The 19,605-nt window shown below is 38.4% G+C and overlaps 1 protein-coding gene and 1 pseudogene across 8 annotated transcripts in view; both read right to left on the bottom strand.

Moving 5' to 3' along the window:
• Positions 1 to 1,872: 1,872 nt before the first annotated feature.
• ESRRG (estrogen related receptor gamma) overlaps positions 1,873 to 19,605 on the bottom strand; it is a 210,962-nt gene continuing 193,229 nt past the window's right edge. For 7 of the 8 annotated variants that reach the window (XM_035111330.3, XM_088666684.1, XM_035111338.3 and 4 more), the window contains 2 exons: positions 18,163 to 18,432; positions 1,873 to 5,707 (listed from right to left, as the gene is read on the bottom strand). In XM_035111330.3, coding sequence (XP_034967221.1) covers positions 5,463 to 5,707; positions 18,163 to 18,432 — 515 coding nt within the window. In that variant the 3' untranslated portion in view covers positions 1,873 to 5,462. The remainder of the gene's footprint in view (positions 5,708 to 18,162; positions 18,433 to 19,605) is intronic. The other variant, XM_035111345.3, reaches the window with a different exon arrangement.
• Positions 9,950 to 11,030, bottom strand: LOC148686353 (uncharacterized; annotated as a pseudogene).

Here is a 19,605-nt window from a genome sequence, read left to right as displayed (position 1 = left end):
ATTGTGAATTCAGTGGTCGGTCTTGAAATCAGGTGGAGTCACAGAATGCCAGTAGATTGCAGGATCTTAAATTTCTGCACAAAACCACTTGTAACTGTGGTGCCTTTGCTTCATATTTGAAATGGCCTCCTCTGTTTACCAATGCCAGAGGCTACTGGGCTATCCCAGTACAGTATTACTTAACTGCCTCTCTTGGATTTTTGCAATGCTGTTAGGTTTCACGGGGGAATGTGTGGTTTCCTTATCCAAATCTTGGAAAGCCCTTGTTGCTTTTCAGCAAAATATTTTGCTCCTCTCTGGGAAAATGGTGTTTGAGCAAGCAGATGCTCACTCTAGCCATTCAGACACTCATGACAGATAACAGTTACCAAGAGGATTTTGTAAATTAACAGCTGTGTATGACACGTAGTGTTTACCCTGCTAGTCCTGGTTCCTTTATTTGGACTAGTCAAAAACCATATGAAATTCTGCCACAGTCCAATACAGTTTTTATGTGTCAGGCCTGCTGAATCAGTGCACCTGAGACCCAAGAAAAGCCACCTGCTGGAAACAGCTGTCACTGCATGGCTCAGGGCTATGGTATCTTGGGTTTCTCAGTTACAGGTAGGTAGCCGTGTTGGTCTGGGTCGAAGTAAAATAAAAAAATTCCTTCAGTAGCACCAACTAAGTTTTTATTTTGGTATGAGCTTTCGTGTGCATGCACACTTCTTCAGATACCACACTTCTTCAGATACCACACTTCTCAGATTCAAGCCACAGCAAGGACAGGGCTTGCTTCATCCAGCCATTTTGTTAGCATGCATTTAAAGATGATCAATGCAGCCAAATCCCATGGCTAAGCCTAGAAAATATTTTAGAAAATGTCCTTCTAGTAACACCTCCAAAAATCAGGTGCCACAGAGAGTGTCCTTTTTTTTGTCATAATATGGAATCTCCATGAAGACATGTTTTATGAATGCAATATACCAATACCACAAGGGAACCTGGTAATTTATCTTAATAGTGGAAGGAGGTAGTGGAAAAACAGGGGCAGGGCGTGAATACTCCGTTGTCTTTAGAAACCTTTGTGTCATATGACTCTCTAGGGACTGCCTAGCACTGAAGGTGAGAAACATGTTGAGGAAACAAATGACAAAATACTATCACGACAGGCTAAAAAGCAAAATTAGTAGTTGTATGTTGACTCTAAAAAAAGTCTTCTAGAAGCAAAAGTTGACCCTGTGGCAAGAAGGTACCACCTTTCTGACTCAAGCCAGAGATGCTGTTTCCTGATACATTTAAATCAAGGCTCAGCTATGGTCCTGTAGAATTACTAATGATCATCATTAACACCAATCTACATTATCACTAGCTTTTTGGCTTGCAGTTCATAAATGCTGCTGCAAATAAGAACTTTTTAAATTTTTAATTAAAAAAGATTATCAAATTTGTAAAATAGATAAATAAAGCCTGTTTTAGGAGTGGAATAATGACTATAGCTGTTGATGAAGAAATTAAATAGCCCATTGTAGACAGTAGTAATATGATCTCAAAATTGCAGGGAACTTTTCTTTTATGACACTGACTGAGAGGTAATGATTTTCGGTAACGTGGCTTGATGTGGAGATGTTTTAAGATTAAATAAGTGCTTGTCAGAATGAATTATAATGTGTTAAGGGACAGTCTGCATATTCAGGTGTATGCAAAATGACTATACCACACTGAAATTCATTTTGACAAGTCTTTATATAGCATGTAACCATGTGGCAACATTAGCTTGAGGGCGTATATCCTTGGAGCTCTACAAAAGGTAGGGCTTATTGATTTGATTCCTTGATTTGGGGGGGGGGGGGGAAGAGAGAGAGCAAAACAAAAGCCACAACGCACAAAAAATTAAAAGCAATTAAAAGTGGAAGCTTGTTTAATATTGCTCTACCATCCTCCTGAAAGGCATAATAATTTGAGTTACACATCTGAACTGATTGGAGTTACAGAACCATATCTCCTTTTTGCATTTAACAATATATACAATATAAAATAAATACATTTACACAAATGGACATTGGTTGGAGCACACAGTATGATACACATCACAAAAATATACAGTTGATTGCTTTACAGATGTGAAGCCCATCTACAGCTATAGACATGATTTTTTTCATTTGTGTTTTTACTAGTGGTTATTATGCAACTCCTGGATTATAATAAGCAGCTTAATTCAGTCCCCCCCTCCCCTCTTTTGCGATCTTTGCACGATAAGACTGCCATAAAGTGTTTTCCTAGGCAGGTAAACAGAGACGCTTAAATAATTAAAATACAATTACCAACACCCATTTTCTCTTCCATAAGAAAAATAGCAGTTTTAATTTTTTATATCTTTTTATGTTAGCATTTAAATGCAAAATAGTGGAATAAATACAACAATCTGATTTGATTGAAACAAATGCGTAACTTCCAGGAGTCACACAATCATATTGCTTTAAATAAGGAGAAAGAAATAACGGTAAGAGGAAATAAAATAGCCTATTAGAAATTTCTTCTGCACATTGAACTGAATGGGGGAGCCAAACAAGACCATAGAGGTCTTACACAATACCCTTTAATTTCAATGACTTCTGCAGGAGAAATTCCATCTGGATCAATTCCCCTAAATGAAATTTGTTATGCTAAAACACCTTTTGAAATCTTCCCCAATACTTCACAATAAATAAGTTAAAATTCCGTTCAGCAAGGTTTAAGATGAATGTTATTCTAATGCCTGTGCAGTGTATCTGTGTTTCAGTTAACAATTGTACAGCCACGAGATATTTGTTCATTGCAGCTCTAAAAATTACTGAAAACCAATAATAATAAAAAATTGCACTGTGTTCCTTTAACACATTCCATCTTTAAGTCTTTGTAGGCTTTTCTGAGTGTGTTGATTGGCTATTGACCCTGAAAACCCAAGTTCTTCAATGCGATACAGCAAAAACAATATTTATATTAGATATTTATATATACATATATAGTGTAGTTGAACAGTAGCAACTTAAACCCTGCACAAATTTTCTGGAAAATAATTATTCTGCACTCTTACATATATAAATAATTTTATAGAATCAGCACCATTTCCCTCCCCTGCCCCCAGGAGTTGTGAGGTTTTGCCATTTTTCAAAAGGGACGTGCCAATTTCCAAACTCCTATCACGCTATTAATTTCAAGTTATTGGCCAACTGAATGAATTGCTAATGATGATTTATCTAGGACCACACGACAGTCACTTCTCTACTGAGAAAAACACAATCTACAAGAGAATCCCATATAGCTAATGAGAGATATACAGTATTTCTAGCACAAGGTTGATGTATCATCAGCCTGTTGTATTTTGTTTAAAGCACACGAGTAGCAATAATTTTGGAAACGTGTCTGCATTTAAAAAAAAAGGTTTTGCAACAACACAGAGCAAGTTAATAACAACATCTGAGAGATGATTGGATGAAAGCTATATTTACAGCGTTTAAAAATTAGACTTATCTATAATCTTGAAATATTCAAAGTTTTATTTCTAAGCTATACATAGGTATTCTATAATAAACTGTTACAGAAATTATCCCTTGTTTTGAAAATATTATGATTTCAATGTGTATTTGTCCATAATGAGTACTTGGTTGGATTTTTTTTTCCAATTTCTTAATTATTACTAGGAAGAACCTTATTATCAGAAGGAATAGAATATACTACTGAAGTCTCCTGAGGAATTTTACATCCAATATTGTCTCTAATTCTACCCTGTGTCTATAAGCACACGCCACAAGAATCCAAACACCACAAGAACAAGACAACAGTCTTTGAATGCAACAGAAAAAATTCCAAAAAGCACAGCAAACATGAAACATTGAGAAGCTGAACTACATTTCCTTTGTTTGTTAGGATTACAATTTTAATTACATTTGTGTACATAGAATAAGGTTGTTCACATAGTACAGGGAGCAGCTACTAACACTGGTACATTGGTATAGCATTTGATGGAGGTTATTGTTTATTGGTTATTTAGCGACTGTAGTTTTCTGGGGGCATCTAATCAGTTTCTACATTAGATTACACCTCTTAACAGTCTTGAAATCGACCAACTTTTATGCTGTGACAACACTGGTTGAAAAAGCAGGTATACTGGTTAGGCTGTTTGTTTAAAAATGGCAATCTACCCAAAATAATATATATTTTTTACAAATTAATAAATAATGGGTACAAGTGCTAGGTTCTTGAATTTGGTCAGAGGCTGACTATTCTGATATCTGATTCTGCCTTATTGCTAGTTGCAGTGGGTTGAACTTTGGAATAAAGTCTGCAATTTTGTAAAGACAAGCCATATTATTAATTAACACACAATATGATGTAGCAATTGTACCTTGGCCGTACAGAAGCACTTACTAACTTTTTTTTTTTAATTCCTATTTGACATGGCATCTTAACATGTTAGACTACTCTGATATACTGTAGGTGTAATCTAATCCTTTGTTTCAGTGAACACTTAAGATATAAATTGGAGCTCATGCGAAGAAATGGGATGTCTTAGACCAGACTGGCACACAACATAAATTGCATCCGTGATAATATGCACCTTCCCTTCAACTATTGCTTGAGTAAGATAAATTCCCACGTTAACAAATGGCTGAAAAGTGGTAAAGCTGGTAGAAAAAAATCTTCTGTTAGTAAGAAGAACCGAAACATTTGTGGTTTTTTTTAAAAAAAAATCTTCCTTCAGGATTCATTTGTCCTTCATTAAATGTTTGTCATTGTTCAAGCCAGCACAAAAAAATGCAGTATTTATTTATTTATTTATCTTTCCTCTTTAGTATTGCATGAATGAATAAAGCTCAAACTATTCCCTGAAAAAGTTACATCGTAGCTAACCTAAGAAATATCTGGAAGACTTGAAAAAACAATTAAGGAATCAAATGGCTGTAACTGATCTAGATGGAAATGCAATGATAAGAAGCAGCCAATGCGTCGTCATCGAAGTCGTCTAATTAGAGGCTGCTCTTGTGAAACCTAATACTGCATTCAGTCAGTTCATCGTGTTGTACTGTACTGCTATTTACGATGGTTCTCTTTTGATTCCTTTGTCATTGGGGTATTGTAGTTCGTAATAAGTTCACTGGCATCCATATTATGGATTTCAATCCTTTGGCAGGCCTGGCTTCCATCTCTCTTCTATTAGAGACCTCTTTTTAAAAGATTCAGCAGCATAGGGTGTCGGGGAGAGAAAAAGAAAAAGAAAAATCAGAACGGTAAAAAGAAGAGAGAGATCAAGAAAGGGAAACTGTCAGAGAAGACACGGAATCTAAAGAGCTGCTGCTTCTCAGTCTTGCTGCGACGTATCAGTGCAGTCATTTTAGTTTCCTTAATTTAGATGCTAAAGTTTCTTTGTCATGGTTTTCCTTTTTTTATTTTCCCTTTCATTAAAATTCCAGCGTGCGTGACTGGAAGGCCCAGGGTGCTTGTCAGACCTTGGCCTCCAGCATTTCCAAAAAAAGTTTGTGCATGGGGACTTTGCCTTCCAGTTTGATGTTGTAGAAATGCTGCACAGCCTTGGTGGAGGTTTGCCTCAGCAGCGGCAGAGTCATCAGCATCTTGCCAGCCCGGCGTGGGTCTTCCATATGCTGCCCGGCCTCATAATCCTGCAGTGCCTCATGTAAGACATCTTGAAGTTTCTGAACGGCTTCAACATCTTCTATGTGCATCGAGTCTGCAAAACAAAAGAGCAAAACAGCAGTTTTCAGTTTCTGTGCCAGAAAGCATGGTTATGATGCCATCACTCTAGACTGTAACTTGCACTGTAATAAGGAGCAGCACAAGAACTGTTTATGGATTTGCATGGATTTACCCAGCATTTTCTGGGCTCTCTTATGAGTAAGTTAGATAATTACTCTCATATTACCATATTGACCTTCTGGAAAATGTTTGAGTCTCTGGTGTAATTACAAACATATAATTGCTTCCTGCACTTGGTTTATATAGATTAAGAGAAATTAGCATTGAAATTTGCATTGAAATTTGTATGAATATTTTCTTTTTCTTGACTTTTAAAAGCATCTTTTCATTAAGTTTTCAATGTCCAGTTTACAGACCTGGACTCTAGTGTTTTCAAAATATATTTCCTAGATAATAAAGAAAGCCCAAAGCCCTAGGAACAAACCTTGAAAGTACACCAATTTAGTTTTCTGGAACTCTATGTGTATTTAGAGTTTTTGGAAATTTACAGTGAGTGGTGAGATTTGCTCAGAAAAATCCAGATACTTCTAATTTTATTTTGAGCAACAGGTGCTCCACAGTCAAGATATGTGGGTTCAGGATTTCTAATTTAAAACTACTTAGGTATCAGGTAAATACATCTGTTTAGAGACCTGCAGCCAGCCAGCCATGGTCTGATTTACTATAACTGCTGAATGTGCCTGCTACTGTGGAGTCCTCGTGGTTGATTGGTTTTTCTGTGGTGAGTATGGACAGTGTTTCAGAAAGAAGAGTACCTGTTATTCCCTGGCACCATTCCCAAGTCCCTTGTTATGTCCTATAGCCAGTGCTGTATTTCTGTATAAGCTAAACAAGATATAGCTTAGGGCCCCATTCTCTTGCCCCCCCCCAAAAAAAATTTAAAGGAAAAAAACCTGGATGTACATTTCCAAAATATAAGATAAAAAACAAATAAAATAAAACTTTTTTTATTCCCAAATGCATTATTTTGGTGTTTGCATTATTAAGTTTGTTATGAATAAAAAATCATTTTAAGTTAGAGCTTAATAATTATTTCACTATTAATATACTTCTTAATTGTATTTCAATTCAACAATTACTTCAATAAAATACATATTTTGTTATGTGCAGATGGCTTTAGATACCTATTGGGTCCACAAATTACCATATAGCATATATTCAACACAAAAAACAGTGATAATTTGTTGTTGACAAAGGATAGCTGGACATATAAAGGGCCCCATTACCTTCAGTAGTTTAGGGCCTCATCACACCTAAATCTGGCCCTGCCTATAGCACTCAAGCAGGAGCATGAAACAGCAGCCCAGTCGCATCTTCGTTAACCTTGGGTTGCATTCAGCTCACTGTGCAAGCAGAATCACTTCTGGGGGTGCAATGGGACTTCCCCGCCATCTCCTTCCCCCGTGTGTCCCACCCTCCCTAATCTGCTCCAGTGTTTCCCTCACCTCTGGAGAAGAGTGGGGGCATGTGGGAAATAAGTGTCATTGCTGGGGAATGTATAGCAGTACATATCATGTCTAGATGTGCCCAATGGACTCATAGAGGACACCTGAAGGCAACCCTGTTTAGGGAAGCTTTTAAGGTTTAATAAATTATTGTATTTTAATATTTCTGTTGGAAGCCGCGCAGAGTGGCTTGGGAAACCCAGCCAGATTGGCGGGGTATAAATAAATTAATAATAATAATAATAATATAGCTATTTATCTGCCTTTCTTGTCCAGGGGGCAATCTTAATTTTACAGAGTACCTAATAAATCACTTTTAACCTACAAAAGGCAACAGATCAGATTCGATTCATACATATATGTCTTCATTCAGAAAACTAAGTGAAAAGCATGGAGATTGTCTAGACTCCAACATGGAAAATGCATATAATTCTGCATGTGTTAGCTGTATATATGCCCTTCTCTACCCTAGGACGCAAAGGGACGCAGGTGGTGCTGTGGGTTAAACCACAGAGCCTAGGGCTTGCCGATCGGAAGGTTGGCAGTTCGAATCCCCGTGACGGGGTGAGCTCCCGTTGCTCGGTCCCAGCTCCTGCCAACCTAGCAGTTCGAAAGCACCTCAAAGTGCAAGTAGATAAATAGGTACCACTCCAAGCGGGAAGGTAAACGGCGTTTCCATGTGCTGCTCTGGTTCGCCATAAGCTGCTTTGTCATGCTGGCCACATGACCTGGAAGCTGTACACTGGCTCCCTCGGCCAATAACGTGAGATGAGTGCCGCAACCCCAGAGTCGGGACCCCCAGGGGTCCCTTTACTATCCTAGCTAGCGCTTGTGCATCTGTTTTGCTGATCCACTTGAAGAAACCCCTTTTTCTGAAAACAGCTTATTCTGGATTTGGATCAATATGTATGCTGCTTATTTACCTGGAACTGTTATTATTTTTTAAGTCCTGTTATTTGAGCCACCTTAAGAATCAACTTGGGGCGCAACTAATTTAAATAAATATATATTTAAGGAAAGCCTCCTGAAAGAAATCCTTGCATCAAAAAGGTTGATGAGGAATTGAGTCCATTATTTACAAAAAATAAATAAATGTGCAGTGTGGCAAAGAAAGAAAATGTTTCAGCTCTGAAAAATGTAGTTAATTATGTGCAAGTTTGGGTCATTTAGCACATTTTATTGATTCTGATGGCATTTTATCAGTTATTACACATAATGGAGTCCTATGGGGATTCTACCCATTTAAAGATTTCAGAGTTACAGTGATACAGGCCCAAGGAAGCATGCAGTTACAATATTATGCATATTCTATGACAACTTCATTTTAAAATTGGTCTGGGAATTAAAGAAAAAGTAAAGTAAAATACCAAGATAAGAATGGGTCTCATGGTTGACCAGGAAGCAGAGGGCTGAAGTAAATTTTATCTGTAGATGAACTAGAGTTTGGAATGAGCAGTGAAGGAGCAAAGTTTGTCAATGACACCAAAGTAGGGATGGGTGTTACTGCTTTTCCCATTGGACTGAACTAACCTAATGCTCCAGAACTAGTTTTGTGGATGAGAAGACAACTTTTGGTGCACCAACACTTTGTGATGCCATTACAATGCACAAAAATGTTCATTTTACATCAAAATGTGTACAAAATGTATGATGAATGTACTGCGATGTATATACTTAGCTTTAAAAGTGTGTGCTTTATGTAAAATGCATATTTCCATGTAAAACATGTGCACAAAATTCATACAATTTCACTGCAGACTTTCCGTGAATTCTTTCAAGAATGGATCTATGACTGAGTGCCCATGAGGCAGAACTGGGATGAAATTAGTCTGCTTTAGTCCATCCCTACACCAAATCAAAGGTGCTGCAAACCCAAGGAGACTATGAGAACTCCAGAAGGATCTCTCTAAACTTAGTAAATGGGCAACAAGACAGCAGAAGTGGCTCAATGATGTACTGTTAACCATTGTGGGAAATGGGGGACTATCTGGACCACTGAACTAACCAGGGAAGGCTGTTCGGACCAGGAGCCAGGGGCTGTCCCCCCCCCCACTTTTTGCCAATATTTCAAAGCTAGTACAGTGTCTCAAAGATTTAAATAATTAATTTATCTACAACTTGATTCTATGTAAACCTCTTAAATTCTCAGTAAAAACAGGTATTCAAAAACATCCAAAATATGATAAAAAGAGCTAAGACACATGCAACTTCTACATGTCTGGAAAGGCTTACCTAAACAAAAATGTTTTAATCCTGCGCTTAGACCTATAATAATAATTTTTAAATTTATATCCTGTCCACCTTGCTGGGTTTCCCTATCCACTCTGGGCGGCTTACAACACATATAAAAACACAACAAAGCATCAAACATTTTAAAAAACAAAATATCCTAGACAACCAACCAACCAATCAATGGAAACCAACAACAACAACAACATGTATTGTGGGTCTATGGACTGCAATAAAGTTGTGGGTATAAAAAAAATAAAATACAGCACCATGCATTCCAAATTCTAGCATAATAGGATGCTTTTTACGGTGGCCCTTATTGTTACTGTAAAAAAATAAGTGAGTGCCAAGTCAAAACAAATTTATTTCATTTTTTTTAATACCATGAGGAAATATCATTTTGAGACACTATTTCCATGAGGGCTAAATATCACACATGTAGTCCAATGGCACACATTATAAATCTCTCCAGTGCTTGGGCAATGTCAATCTGATTGCAATGTACAAGTGGCCAATTAATTGTGTAGCTTTTACAGTATTTTTTATTTCAATATCCAAGTGCTTTTAGCTTGCTTGGACAAAGGGACATGAATGCTTCAGTAAATGGAAAGTCAGATGATGATCCCAGACACTAAATTTAAAAGATAGAAAACAAATCTTAAATGTATAGGTAACCCTGGAAGGCGTTGGGAGAAGGGAAGACATCGCTTTGCTGGCAACTTTGGTAATCGTCAGGCAACATACGTCGGGGGTTTGCAGCTGGATAATTCCCAATGGCAGTCTGACTGCATGGTTCTGAAACAAGACCTAAAGAGAAGAACTGAGAGCTTGAACCACTTCCATCATCATTCAGCATTTGTTCAGCATTTGCAGCTAGATAATTCCCCATTGCACACAAGGGAGTATTACTGCTGGATGCAATGCAGAAGTTACCAGTCGATGGAGGAGGCTGCTCTCCACCATAATATGGAACTGGGCAGTTGCTTGCCTGGGAAGTCTCACAAAACCCAGTATCACCAACAACAGCTTGTACTGCAAGTCATAGAGGTGCTCTCCTGGTTGAGGTGCTGAGAGGTGGCTGCCAGAACCCTCCTCCATAGCTTTCAGGATTATGGAATTGTGCAGCTGGTAATATTGCTGCATGTGGGTAATTGGGCTGCTTCCTGGGCTGCTGTACAGGCTGTTTCTTGGATTGCTTCTTCTGTCACAGCAGCTATAAGGAGCTGTAGCACGGTCCCTGATCATTATTTTGGAACCAGTCCTCTTTGTTCTGGCTCTTCTGTTCTGACCTATAACTGTCTGGCCCATTTTTATAAGGTATTGCCCACTGACTGAATGTCCAGTGGTGCTCTGAGGAAGAATGCATCCATTCAAGAAAGCTGCAGCATGATATAATTCTAGATTTGGCACTGCAAGACCTTCTTTTTCTGGGATCTGCAAAGAGTTGCTCACTTCAACCTTGGTTTCTATTTTGACCAGATAAAACCTGACATTAACTTGTTCCATTTGGCCAGCACTGGAATAGGTAGAAAGGGGCTGGGGGAAGCAAGGGAAGGAGAATTATACTAAAAACAAACAAACAAACAAAAACCCCAGCACCAACTCATTTACAAGCATTTCTCCCTATTCTCATCTATCCTCGTTTTCTGGTTGACAACAGCAACATTAGAGAATAAGAAGGCAGATAAGGCAAATGAAGAGAAGATAAGTAGGAAGGAGTGGAGAATGGATCGACTGAAAGATAAGCTGGAGAGGCTTGAACTGTATACCATAGGGTAGGGGAAGCCAGTATCTCTGGCCAGTTTATGAACTGAATTCCATGAGTGACGGGCAGACATTGCCACAGAATATTGAGGGAGCCTGGTCCCCTCCTTGAAAATTTCAGGGGGCCCTCAACACCCACCCACCCCCGATGGCATCCCTGACTGCGATAGAAATGAGGCAGCAGAACGCTTTGAAGTCTTTGAATTTGTAAAATAAATAAATAGATAAAGTCACTGCTTTAAGCAGTTATAGAGCTTCTTCTTCTTCTTCTTCTTCTTCTTCTTCTTCTTCTTCTTCTTCTTCTTCTTCTTCTTCTTCTTCTTCTTCTTCTTCTTCTTCTTCAAAGCAACCTTGCAGTGTTCCACATTGAGAATGGTCCACTGGAAATCACCATAGTAGAGATTTGCCCCACCTGCACTGTAGACACTGATCCTCCTGTTTCATCGCCCACAGGTCACTAGAGTACAAGGCAATCTATGGGCTCCACAGAGGTGATGAAGCCAATCCTTTCAATGGCTCTGAACATTTCACCAGGCCTCAGTGAAATGAGAGCCGCAACAGGAGTACCTACCATGTCAGTCATAAAATCGACCAAGGCATTCAGAAATCCATCAGATTCCATCAGTTTCTGAAGGCAGACCATCTCAACATGAATTGTTTTCACACAATGGATAGTTTTTAATTGTTTCTTCCCTGATTTTACTGTGAAATCGCTTTAAGATTTTTTTATGGAAACTGATTCATATATGGAATCGAATCAAATAAATAAATACATTTTCAGGCCAGCTTTCAAAGGAACTAAAAGCTGTGGCAAGTTCTACATACTCCAATTTCTAAATTAATGTTAAAGTTTTGCTATTGTTGAACTGGAATTTAGGAGAATGCAGGAAAAAGTAAAGCCACAGAACAATGAAAATGTGGAAGAAATACCTACATCATAACCTGTGCAGCCATCTTCCAGCTTGCCATTGTTCTATTACAAAAAAAATAAATCTGTGTTTCTGAATCTATAAATTGCAGCCAAGAATATTGACTGACTTTGCAATGGGAGAACGAAGCATGTATTTACAGTTTGGCATACAACTTAGCATACTTAAACCTGCACCTTTTGCGATGTATACTCAAGGGATGCATTATTCAATAACCTAGCTGAGTTGCATGGGAAGTAGACTGCCTTGAAAAATGAAAGACTGCTTGATTTCCACTCCATACAGTGTTATCTATCTGTAACTCATTTTCATGAGTTTGTTAAAGAGGCAGAATCAATACATTGAAAATCCCAGTTACAATATATTACACAGGCATGTGGCCTAACTGTTGGGGAAGATCTACCGTAGTTGCCTCAGCGATTCAGGCACATTCACCATTGGACATTGTTTCTAGAAAGCATGAATTCAAGGCAATTCCACCTTAGAAAAGCACTAGGGCACAGGCATTATCAATTTATGACCCACATTTATTTCAAAGAGCTCAAGATAGCACACGTTTTCTCACTGCCACCATTTTATCCTCACAAAATAGGTTATGGCTAAGAAACGTATTAGACTGAATGACTGACCAAAGGTCACCAATGAATTTTATGGCTGAGTCAAGACTTGAATCTGGGTCTCCCAGTCCTAGTCGGACACTCTGCTATATCACTCTGGCTATTAACTTCCCTCCACCCAACCCATTTTTCTAATCTAATTGGCATTCTTTAAACTTCCTTTAAAATTCCTAAAGAGGTTTTCACATCTTTCAAGAAAAATCTAAATTTGCCTGACGATTTCACAAGTCTTAAATGTATAGGGTTGCAGAAATGGGAAAGGGCTTGGGAAGAGACCTCCAGGTATAGGGCGGTATATAAATTCAATAAGTAGTAATAATAATAAAGTTCAAAGGATGAACAAAAGCAGAACAGTCTGAAACTTGGGATTTTAACATAAGAAACTAGAAAACTGTGTTGTGAAGTAGAATAGCATTCAAATGGATAGTTAAAAGGGAACATTACTAAGGAGTTCAGATACGCACAGATTGTTCAAATGCATTGAATTTAAGCATGGTTAGTTTATGCTTCCGCAGAAACTGCCATCTCAACACTACTTAGGGATATAAAAAGTGTACTTGAAAGATGTTGCTTTCATTTGCTTCAAAAGACAGTAGTTCAAGTTGCCTGACAAGTTGCTCCAAACTTAGGGATTTTGTTGCCAGAATCCAAAAGTGGTGCTGGTGTTTCTGTCACTGTCCATGCAGGATAGTGAAAGGTTCTCCTCTACTCCTTCTCACCTGGAGCTACAGCATAGATTACATAGTGGTACAGCACAAATGTCCTGTTAAATTATGAGTCCATTGAGCTTCTATGAAGTACCTGAATGAGAGAGAACTCTCATTTCTTTCCAGAATGGCAGTCTGTGTTGTGGTCTCTAGCAACCAGCATTATGAACAGTCATAATGGTTTAATATGCCCTTTCAACTGGTCCTACATTGCATCCTAATCCATCTCCTAAAATGTTGTTTTCACTGTGCCTCCTATTACAGTTGGTCTTCTGCAGCACTGTCTGCATTTCTTAACAATGGATGGTAAAGACAGCCAATTTTTCAAACCCTAACAATCAAAGAAATTGCAAAATTGCATACTTTTTTTTAAAAAAATGGCAACAAAGAATTTATTATTTGTACCCCGCCCATCCGGCTGGGTCTCCCCAGCCACTCTGACCGCCATATGACTGCCATAGATACCTTTTAATGTTTGCTAAATGGCCAAGAAATAATGGTGATTCTTATTGTCTGAAAAAGACATAAACCAAAAATAGAGATACTAAACTCTATTTTCAATGGCATTTTCAATGTCTGCTGTATACGGAACAGGAATTCTTCCCATTCTAATCTCCAGTGTGTGACTGCTGGCCAGAAGAGGATGCTGCTCCCTTGCTATCTACTGCTGTTGGGTGTAGCTAATGGAATGGTTAAACCACAGAGCCTAGGACTTGCCGATCAGAAGGTCGGCGATTAGAATCCCCGCAACAGGGTGAGCTCCCGTTGCTCAGTCCCAGTTCTTGCCCACCTAGCAGTTTGAAAGCACGTCAAACTGCAAGTAGATAAATAGGTATCGCTCCAGCGGAAAGGTAAACGGCATTTCCATGCATTGCTCTGGTTTGCCAGAAACGGCTTAGTCATGCTGGCCACATTACCCGGAAGCTGTACGCCGGCTCCCTCGAGATGAGCTCCACAACCCCAGAGTCGTCCGTGACTAATGGTCAGGGGTCCCTTTACCTTTACCTAATGGGAAATTGGAGTTCTACAGCTTCCTTATTCAGAGGTTGTTAGAAGGCATCAGGAGCCAATACAACTTTGTCTGTCCATACAGAACCTCATATGTTTCGTCTAAGCAGCCTGTGTCTAGAGATAAAGCTGCTATCGGACTACCTACTGATGTTAAGCACTCGAAGGGCTGCCTGTGTCTCAACACTGTCTCCCCAAAAGAAACCACTGGATCTTTAGGTTAATTTTTCTCCACTTTTAAAACCTGCCACTCAAACCTTGTTTGATTTTACAAGGCAATGCCTCCATAGAAACCATGATTCCCAATTTTTGGTGTTACAGTTAAGAGATTGGGGAAGAGGGAATTGTTTGGTTCACATTCTGATGCAAACCGACCTAATTCACATTTCCCGAATCAAGACAGCTATCCTTTGAAATGCACACTTTTGTGGATTTTGTGATACAATTCTCCAACCAAAACATAGATGATAGATGGAGTGTGCACAAAAGTGTTTATATTGGTGAAAATAATGCACAAAAATGCATGTTATTAAAAAAAGGTCTTGCAAAAATATGTATGTCACCTGTAAACTGATACAGAAATGAACTTAGGACTGGAAAATGAGAAACTGACAGGAACAAAAATCGACAGATATTCATGTATTGCTAGTTACAAAGAGCAGCTTTTTAAATAGTTCAGCCAATGAGAGAAGGTATCTGTATCAGTTGTGCAAATTGAATTTGAAATTCTCTGGCACTTGAGCTGATTGGGCATGCAAAGCTTTTTAAAAAGCCTCCAGCCTAAAAGTACAAGCCACTATTTCTTTCTTGATGAAATAATTAAAAACAAACAAACCTGTGAACCTACATCCTTCCATTTGGCACTGCCCAATCAATAAATGGGAGCACTTAGTAAGAGCACTAAGAGACAGAGAGAACACCTTTTATTATGTGAAAACAGTTCACCTGCCTGCATGCCTGAAGTAATTGGTACATACAGTACATGCTTTGGAAAATATTCAAAGGCATTTTTTCTGCGTGAGTAAAAAAAAAGCACTCATTGGGACCAAATTGTTTGTTGCACACATTACACAGCCAAGGACTGGGATTCCCCCACCCCCAAGCCAGTGTTTCCAGATTACCTGACAAAGGCCCCTATGGGATGGGATATATATATATATAACCAATGTACATCATCAGTGTTGTTGGGTTACGCAAATTAATGGATTATGGTTCTTATCAATAGCATACAAATGATACTGCACTCAAATCAAGTGGTTTGGTTTTGCTAATGTCTTATCATGGGCGGATATCTCTCTGCACTAACCAGAATGGGTAACATTATGACCTAATGTACCACATGGGACTTCATTGTAAGAATGAAAATCACAGGGAACTGTGAACATCACTCTGAGCTCTTTGGAGAATGGATGGAATCAAAATGTTCTAAAACAAAACGAAACACCCACAAGTGGGAGTTCTGTATTGTTGCAGATATGAGGAAGGTTGGGGACACTTGCCTTTGGAGGACACATGCTAGGCAAAGCAAATTCCCTTTCCACCAACCACCTGAGTCCAGTGCTTAACTTGGTAACATCCAGATGGAGGCTGAATTTCAGAAGACACGGGAAAGGGAGAAACAGCATGGCTGCATCATGCCAGCCTCATGACCATTACATTACACTGGAAAGCTTACAGGGGCTGTTCAAGCTGATGAAACTATAAACCAGCAGGTCTGGTGACCCAGTTTTCCCCCATCTCAATTTACAGCTGGGGGTGACAGTGAAAACTTGGGGACAGGATGGGATACTGCATTAGAACACGTGTGGACCTCCCGTCTCTCCCAAACTGAGCTGCCGACAACCAGAAGTCTTGTACACAAGCCTCCTGTTTAAAACCATTATGAATTGGAGTTATAATGCTACTGATATTTTTATGTGCACGAGTCTTATATGTTTATGCATGGGTGGAACAGGGAAGGAGGAAGGCAGGAGGGAAGGTTACTGTTAAATCAGTTCACCGATTTAGAGCATAAAAGAACATTAATTATTATTGAATCAAGCCAGATGTTTATGCTAAGCTGATAATTTCAATGAATGTCATATTAAATCTCTGCAGGTCAGACTGAAATACTGTCTCAATCACCTCCAAATATGCAGAGGTTAGCTGTCTTTGAAAATGTTCAAAAGTAGGCATTTCTATACAAACTGTACTTGCTTTCTAGTTTTATAAATATCTCACTTTATCAGTACCTATAACATTTCTTTCCAATAATATGGATACCTTATGATGGTTCCTATTATCTTAGGGAAAGATAAATTTGAGACAGCCACTAGAACTAGGATGTGTGATAACAAAACCTACATACAATAGCAGTGTAAGAAAAAAAAATTTTTTAGTAATCTTTTGGTATTTATTTTATTTTGCATTAAAATGCAAAATGCTAGATCCCATTATGAAGACAAATAGGAAAGTACAACTTCATTGTTGGAAACAATTTTCTTCCTATCAATCTGAGGATTCATGCATCAATATTGTAGATGAACTGTTAATTACAAAATCAATTAAAAAAATTATTTCTAAAAACAGTCACGCATTCTGGCTCTCGGGGGGGCAATTTGGGCAGAAGGTCTCATCTCACTAGGACCGCGCCAAATCACAAGTCGTCATCCACAAGTAAGCAAAAGCAATCTGGTTTTTCATTTTTCAGCGCGGCTGAGCCCAGCCTGAGATTGATCGTCACATATGGCCCCAGAAAACAAACTGTCAATACCTTGAATGCTGCAGAATTTGAACAAATAGCCGTCCGCCCATTCAAGCCACTCATTGCATCCCATTTAACAGATTTTATTGACAGTTTCCTTCTTGTAATTAAAGGGAAAACTACTGGCCAGCAACCAAGATAAAGTTCAAAGATAGGGTCAAAACAAAAGCAGATGGAGGGGCATGGTGTGACTGTCAATGGTACATAGCATCAGAGCATGTTATTGACACACAGGTATCTAATGATCGGCACGTCATTAAAGAGGGATCTATCATGAACTTTATGCAAATGCTAAAAGGGACTTAAGACCACAATAAAGCATTAGGGAGGCACAAAAGAAAAAAACAACAAAGAACAAACGATTTTTTACTTATCAGACACCGGCTCACTGCTTCAGCACGTTTAAGTTCAAATGCAGAGAAGAATCCTTCCTTGATTTCTTAACCCCTTCTGAACAAGTTATATCTGCCTGTTAAACAGCTACCATAAAAAATCAAATTTGTATGGTGAAGGAGAGTTCCTGTAAGATTAAACAGTGATTTGCTCCCTTTTCTGATAAAACCTGAGTTCACCTTTCTTATTGAGTTCACTGTGTTTAGTAGCCGGATTGAAGTAGATCATATATTATATTTAGTCATGGGCGCATCCATTCTATTGGGTTTAAGTGAACTGATTAGACTTATCTGGATTATGAAATGGATTTAAGCAGAACAACGTTTATGTTTATTGAAAAGCATCTTTGCTTTTAATACCTTCTGAATTTTCTGGCATCTTTTAACCAAATTAGAAACCATGTGCAACAAATGCATATACTCATAGATCTTCCCTTAATTTGAACTAACTTGTTTCTAGCCATTCAGCATTGTCCTGTAGTAGTATAACTAAGAATTACTTATTCCTACTGTCATGTTTAGAAATTGTCATGCAGAAGGTATTAGAGGAAGGGGTGGGGGGAAATGACATGAGCCATCATGCCAATCTGCCAACCTGAATTAGCAAGCGCGATAGCTTTGAGGGTGACAAACTCTTCTTTCTCCAGCTTCATGCTCTTGTATTTTTTTACCAGTTGCAGGATGGCATTGTTGAGGTCAAGAAGGCCTGCTAATTTAGACTGATCTTCATCCATGATATAGTCTTCAGCATAGACAAGCTCGTCCTCAAAGGAAAGTGATCGGTATACAACGCCCAGAATCAAAATCTCCATCCAAGCACTCTGCAGAAGGCTCATCTGGTCAGCAAGCGATAAAGTGGAAAATCCTAAACCAGGAAGGAAAGTACACAGAAATATAATTAAAATGATCCTGGGCCACCATAATTCTGCATTATAACTATTCTTTCGTGCTTGCTGTTGTTATGTAAGTTATAAATCTTTACCTGTGGATTCCACCCCCTCTGCTCTTCAAGATCAGTACAACATAAAATTATTACAGTAAAAGTTTCATCAAGTCAACTTGAATTTGCATGCCTCATGTGGGGTTTTTTAAATTAAATTTTGGAAAATTTTTGTTAGCAACATGAATTTGCTGCTTTTTAAATAATACATTCCTATCATTGTCTGTGAATACATGCCCCCAAATAATATTCTAAGCACCTATTACATTGAAGCTCTAATTTAATACTTTTAATACCTTAAAGTATTTAGATCAAATAGCTGTTTATGAACACTCTGGCAATAATGGCCATGCTTGGTATGAGAGACGCTAACGTTGCATGCATATGCACGCACACACACACACAAGCAAATCAAATAACCTCAGCTTATTTCTGAGTAGATATGTATAGGATTGCACTTTAAAGATGTCAGGGTCCACTTTAAAGGGGGTAATTATTATTATGAGTAACAAAAAGAACACTTTTTAAGGGAAATTTTTTTATATACTTTACTAGAATGATGAAGATGATCACAACAAAAAGCAAAGTGCTTCTTGAACTTCAACCTCTGCATAAACAGAAGCAAGACCTATCCTCTTCAGAAAAGACACTAATTACTTTTGTAATGGCTTCTGCCTCTACTACAGTACTGAAATAGCAGAATGGCACATTAAAGTGCCTAGTGAATAGTAATCACACCATCATTTTTGAGAGAGACTGAAAATATAATAATGCTTCTTAATTAATTTAAGTTTTGCTTTTGTTTCACTCCTCCCCTCCTTTCCTTCCTAATAGGATCACTAAGGCCAAACATCTTTACTGTTTTACCTTTCAGGCTCCTGTTTACAGTAGCTGTTAATTTATTATCTCCGACTGCTAATATCCCCCCATCACATAAGGTGCTAGTGAAGAGGCGATTTCCTGGCCTATTGGTGAAACTTAGTGTTTTGCCAGTTGGCACCGGTATCTATCAAGTACTTAATAAAATCATCAAAGGGGATTAGTCAAGCTTTTCGTAAGGGGGTCTTAAGACATGTCTAAAGCTTTCATTTGGTTGTT

The sequence above is a fragment of the Zootoca vivipara genome, chromosome 3 (genome assembly GCF_965207765.1).
Source record: "Zootoca vivipara chromosome 3, rZooViv2.hap1.1, whole genome shotgun sequence".
In the NCBI taxonomy this organism is placed as follows: domain Eukaryota; kingdom Metazoa; phylum Chordata; class Lepidosauria; order Squamata; family Lacertidae; genus Zootoca; species Zootoca vivipara.
Note: the sequence above shows the minus strand (reverse complement) of the source record. Positions and strands in the feature narration are given on the sequence as shown.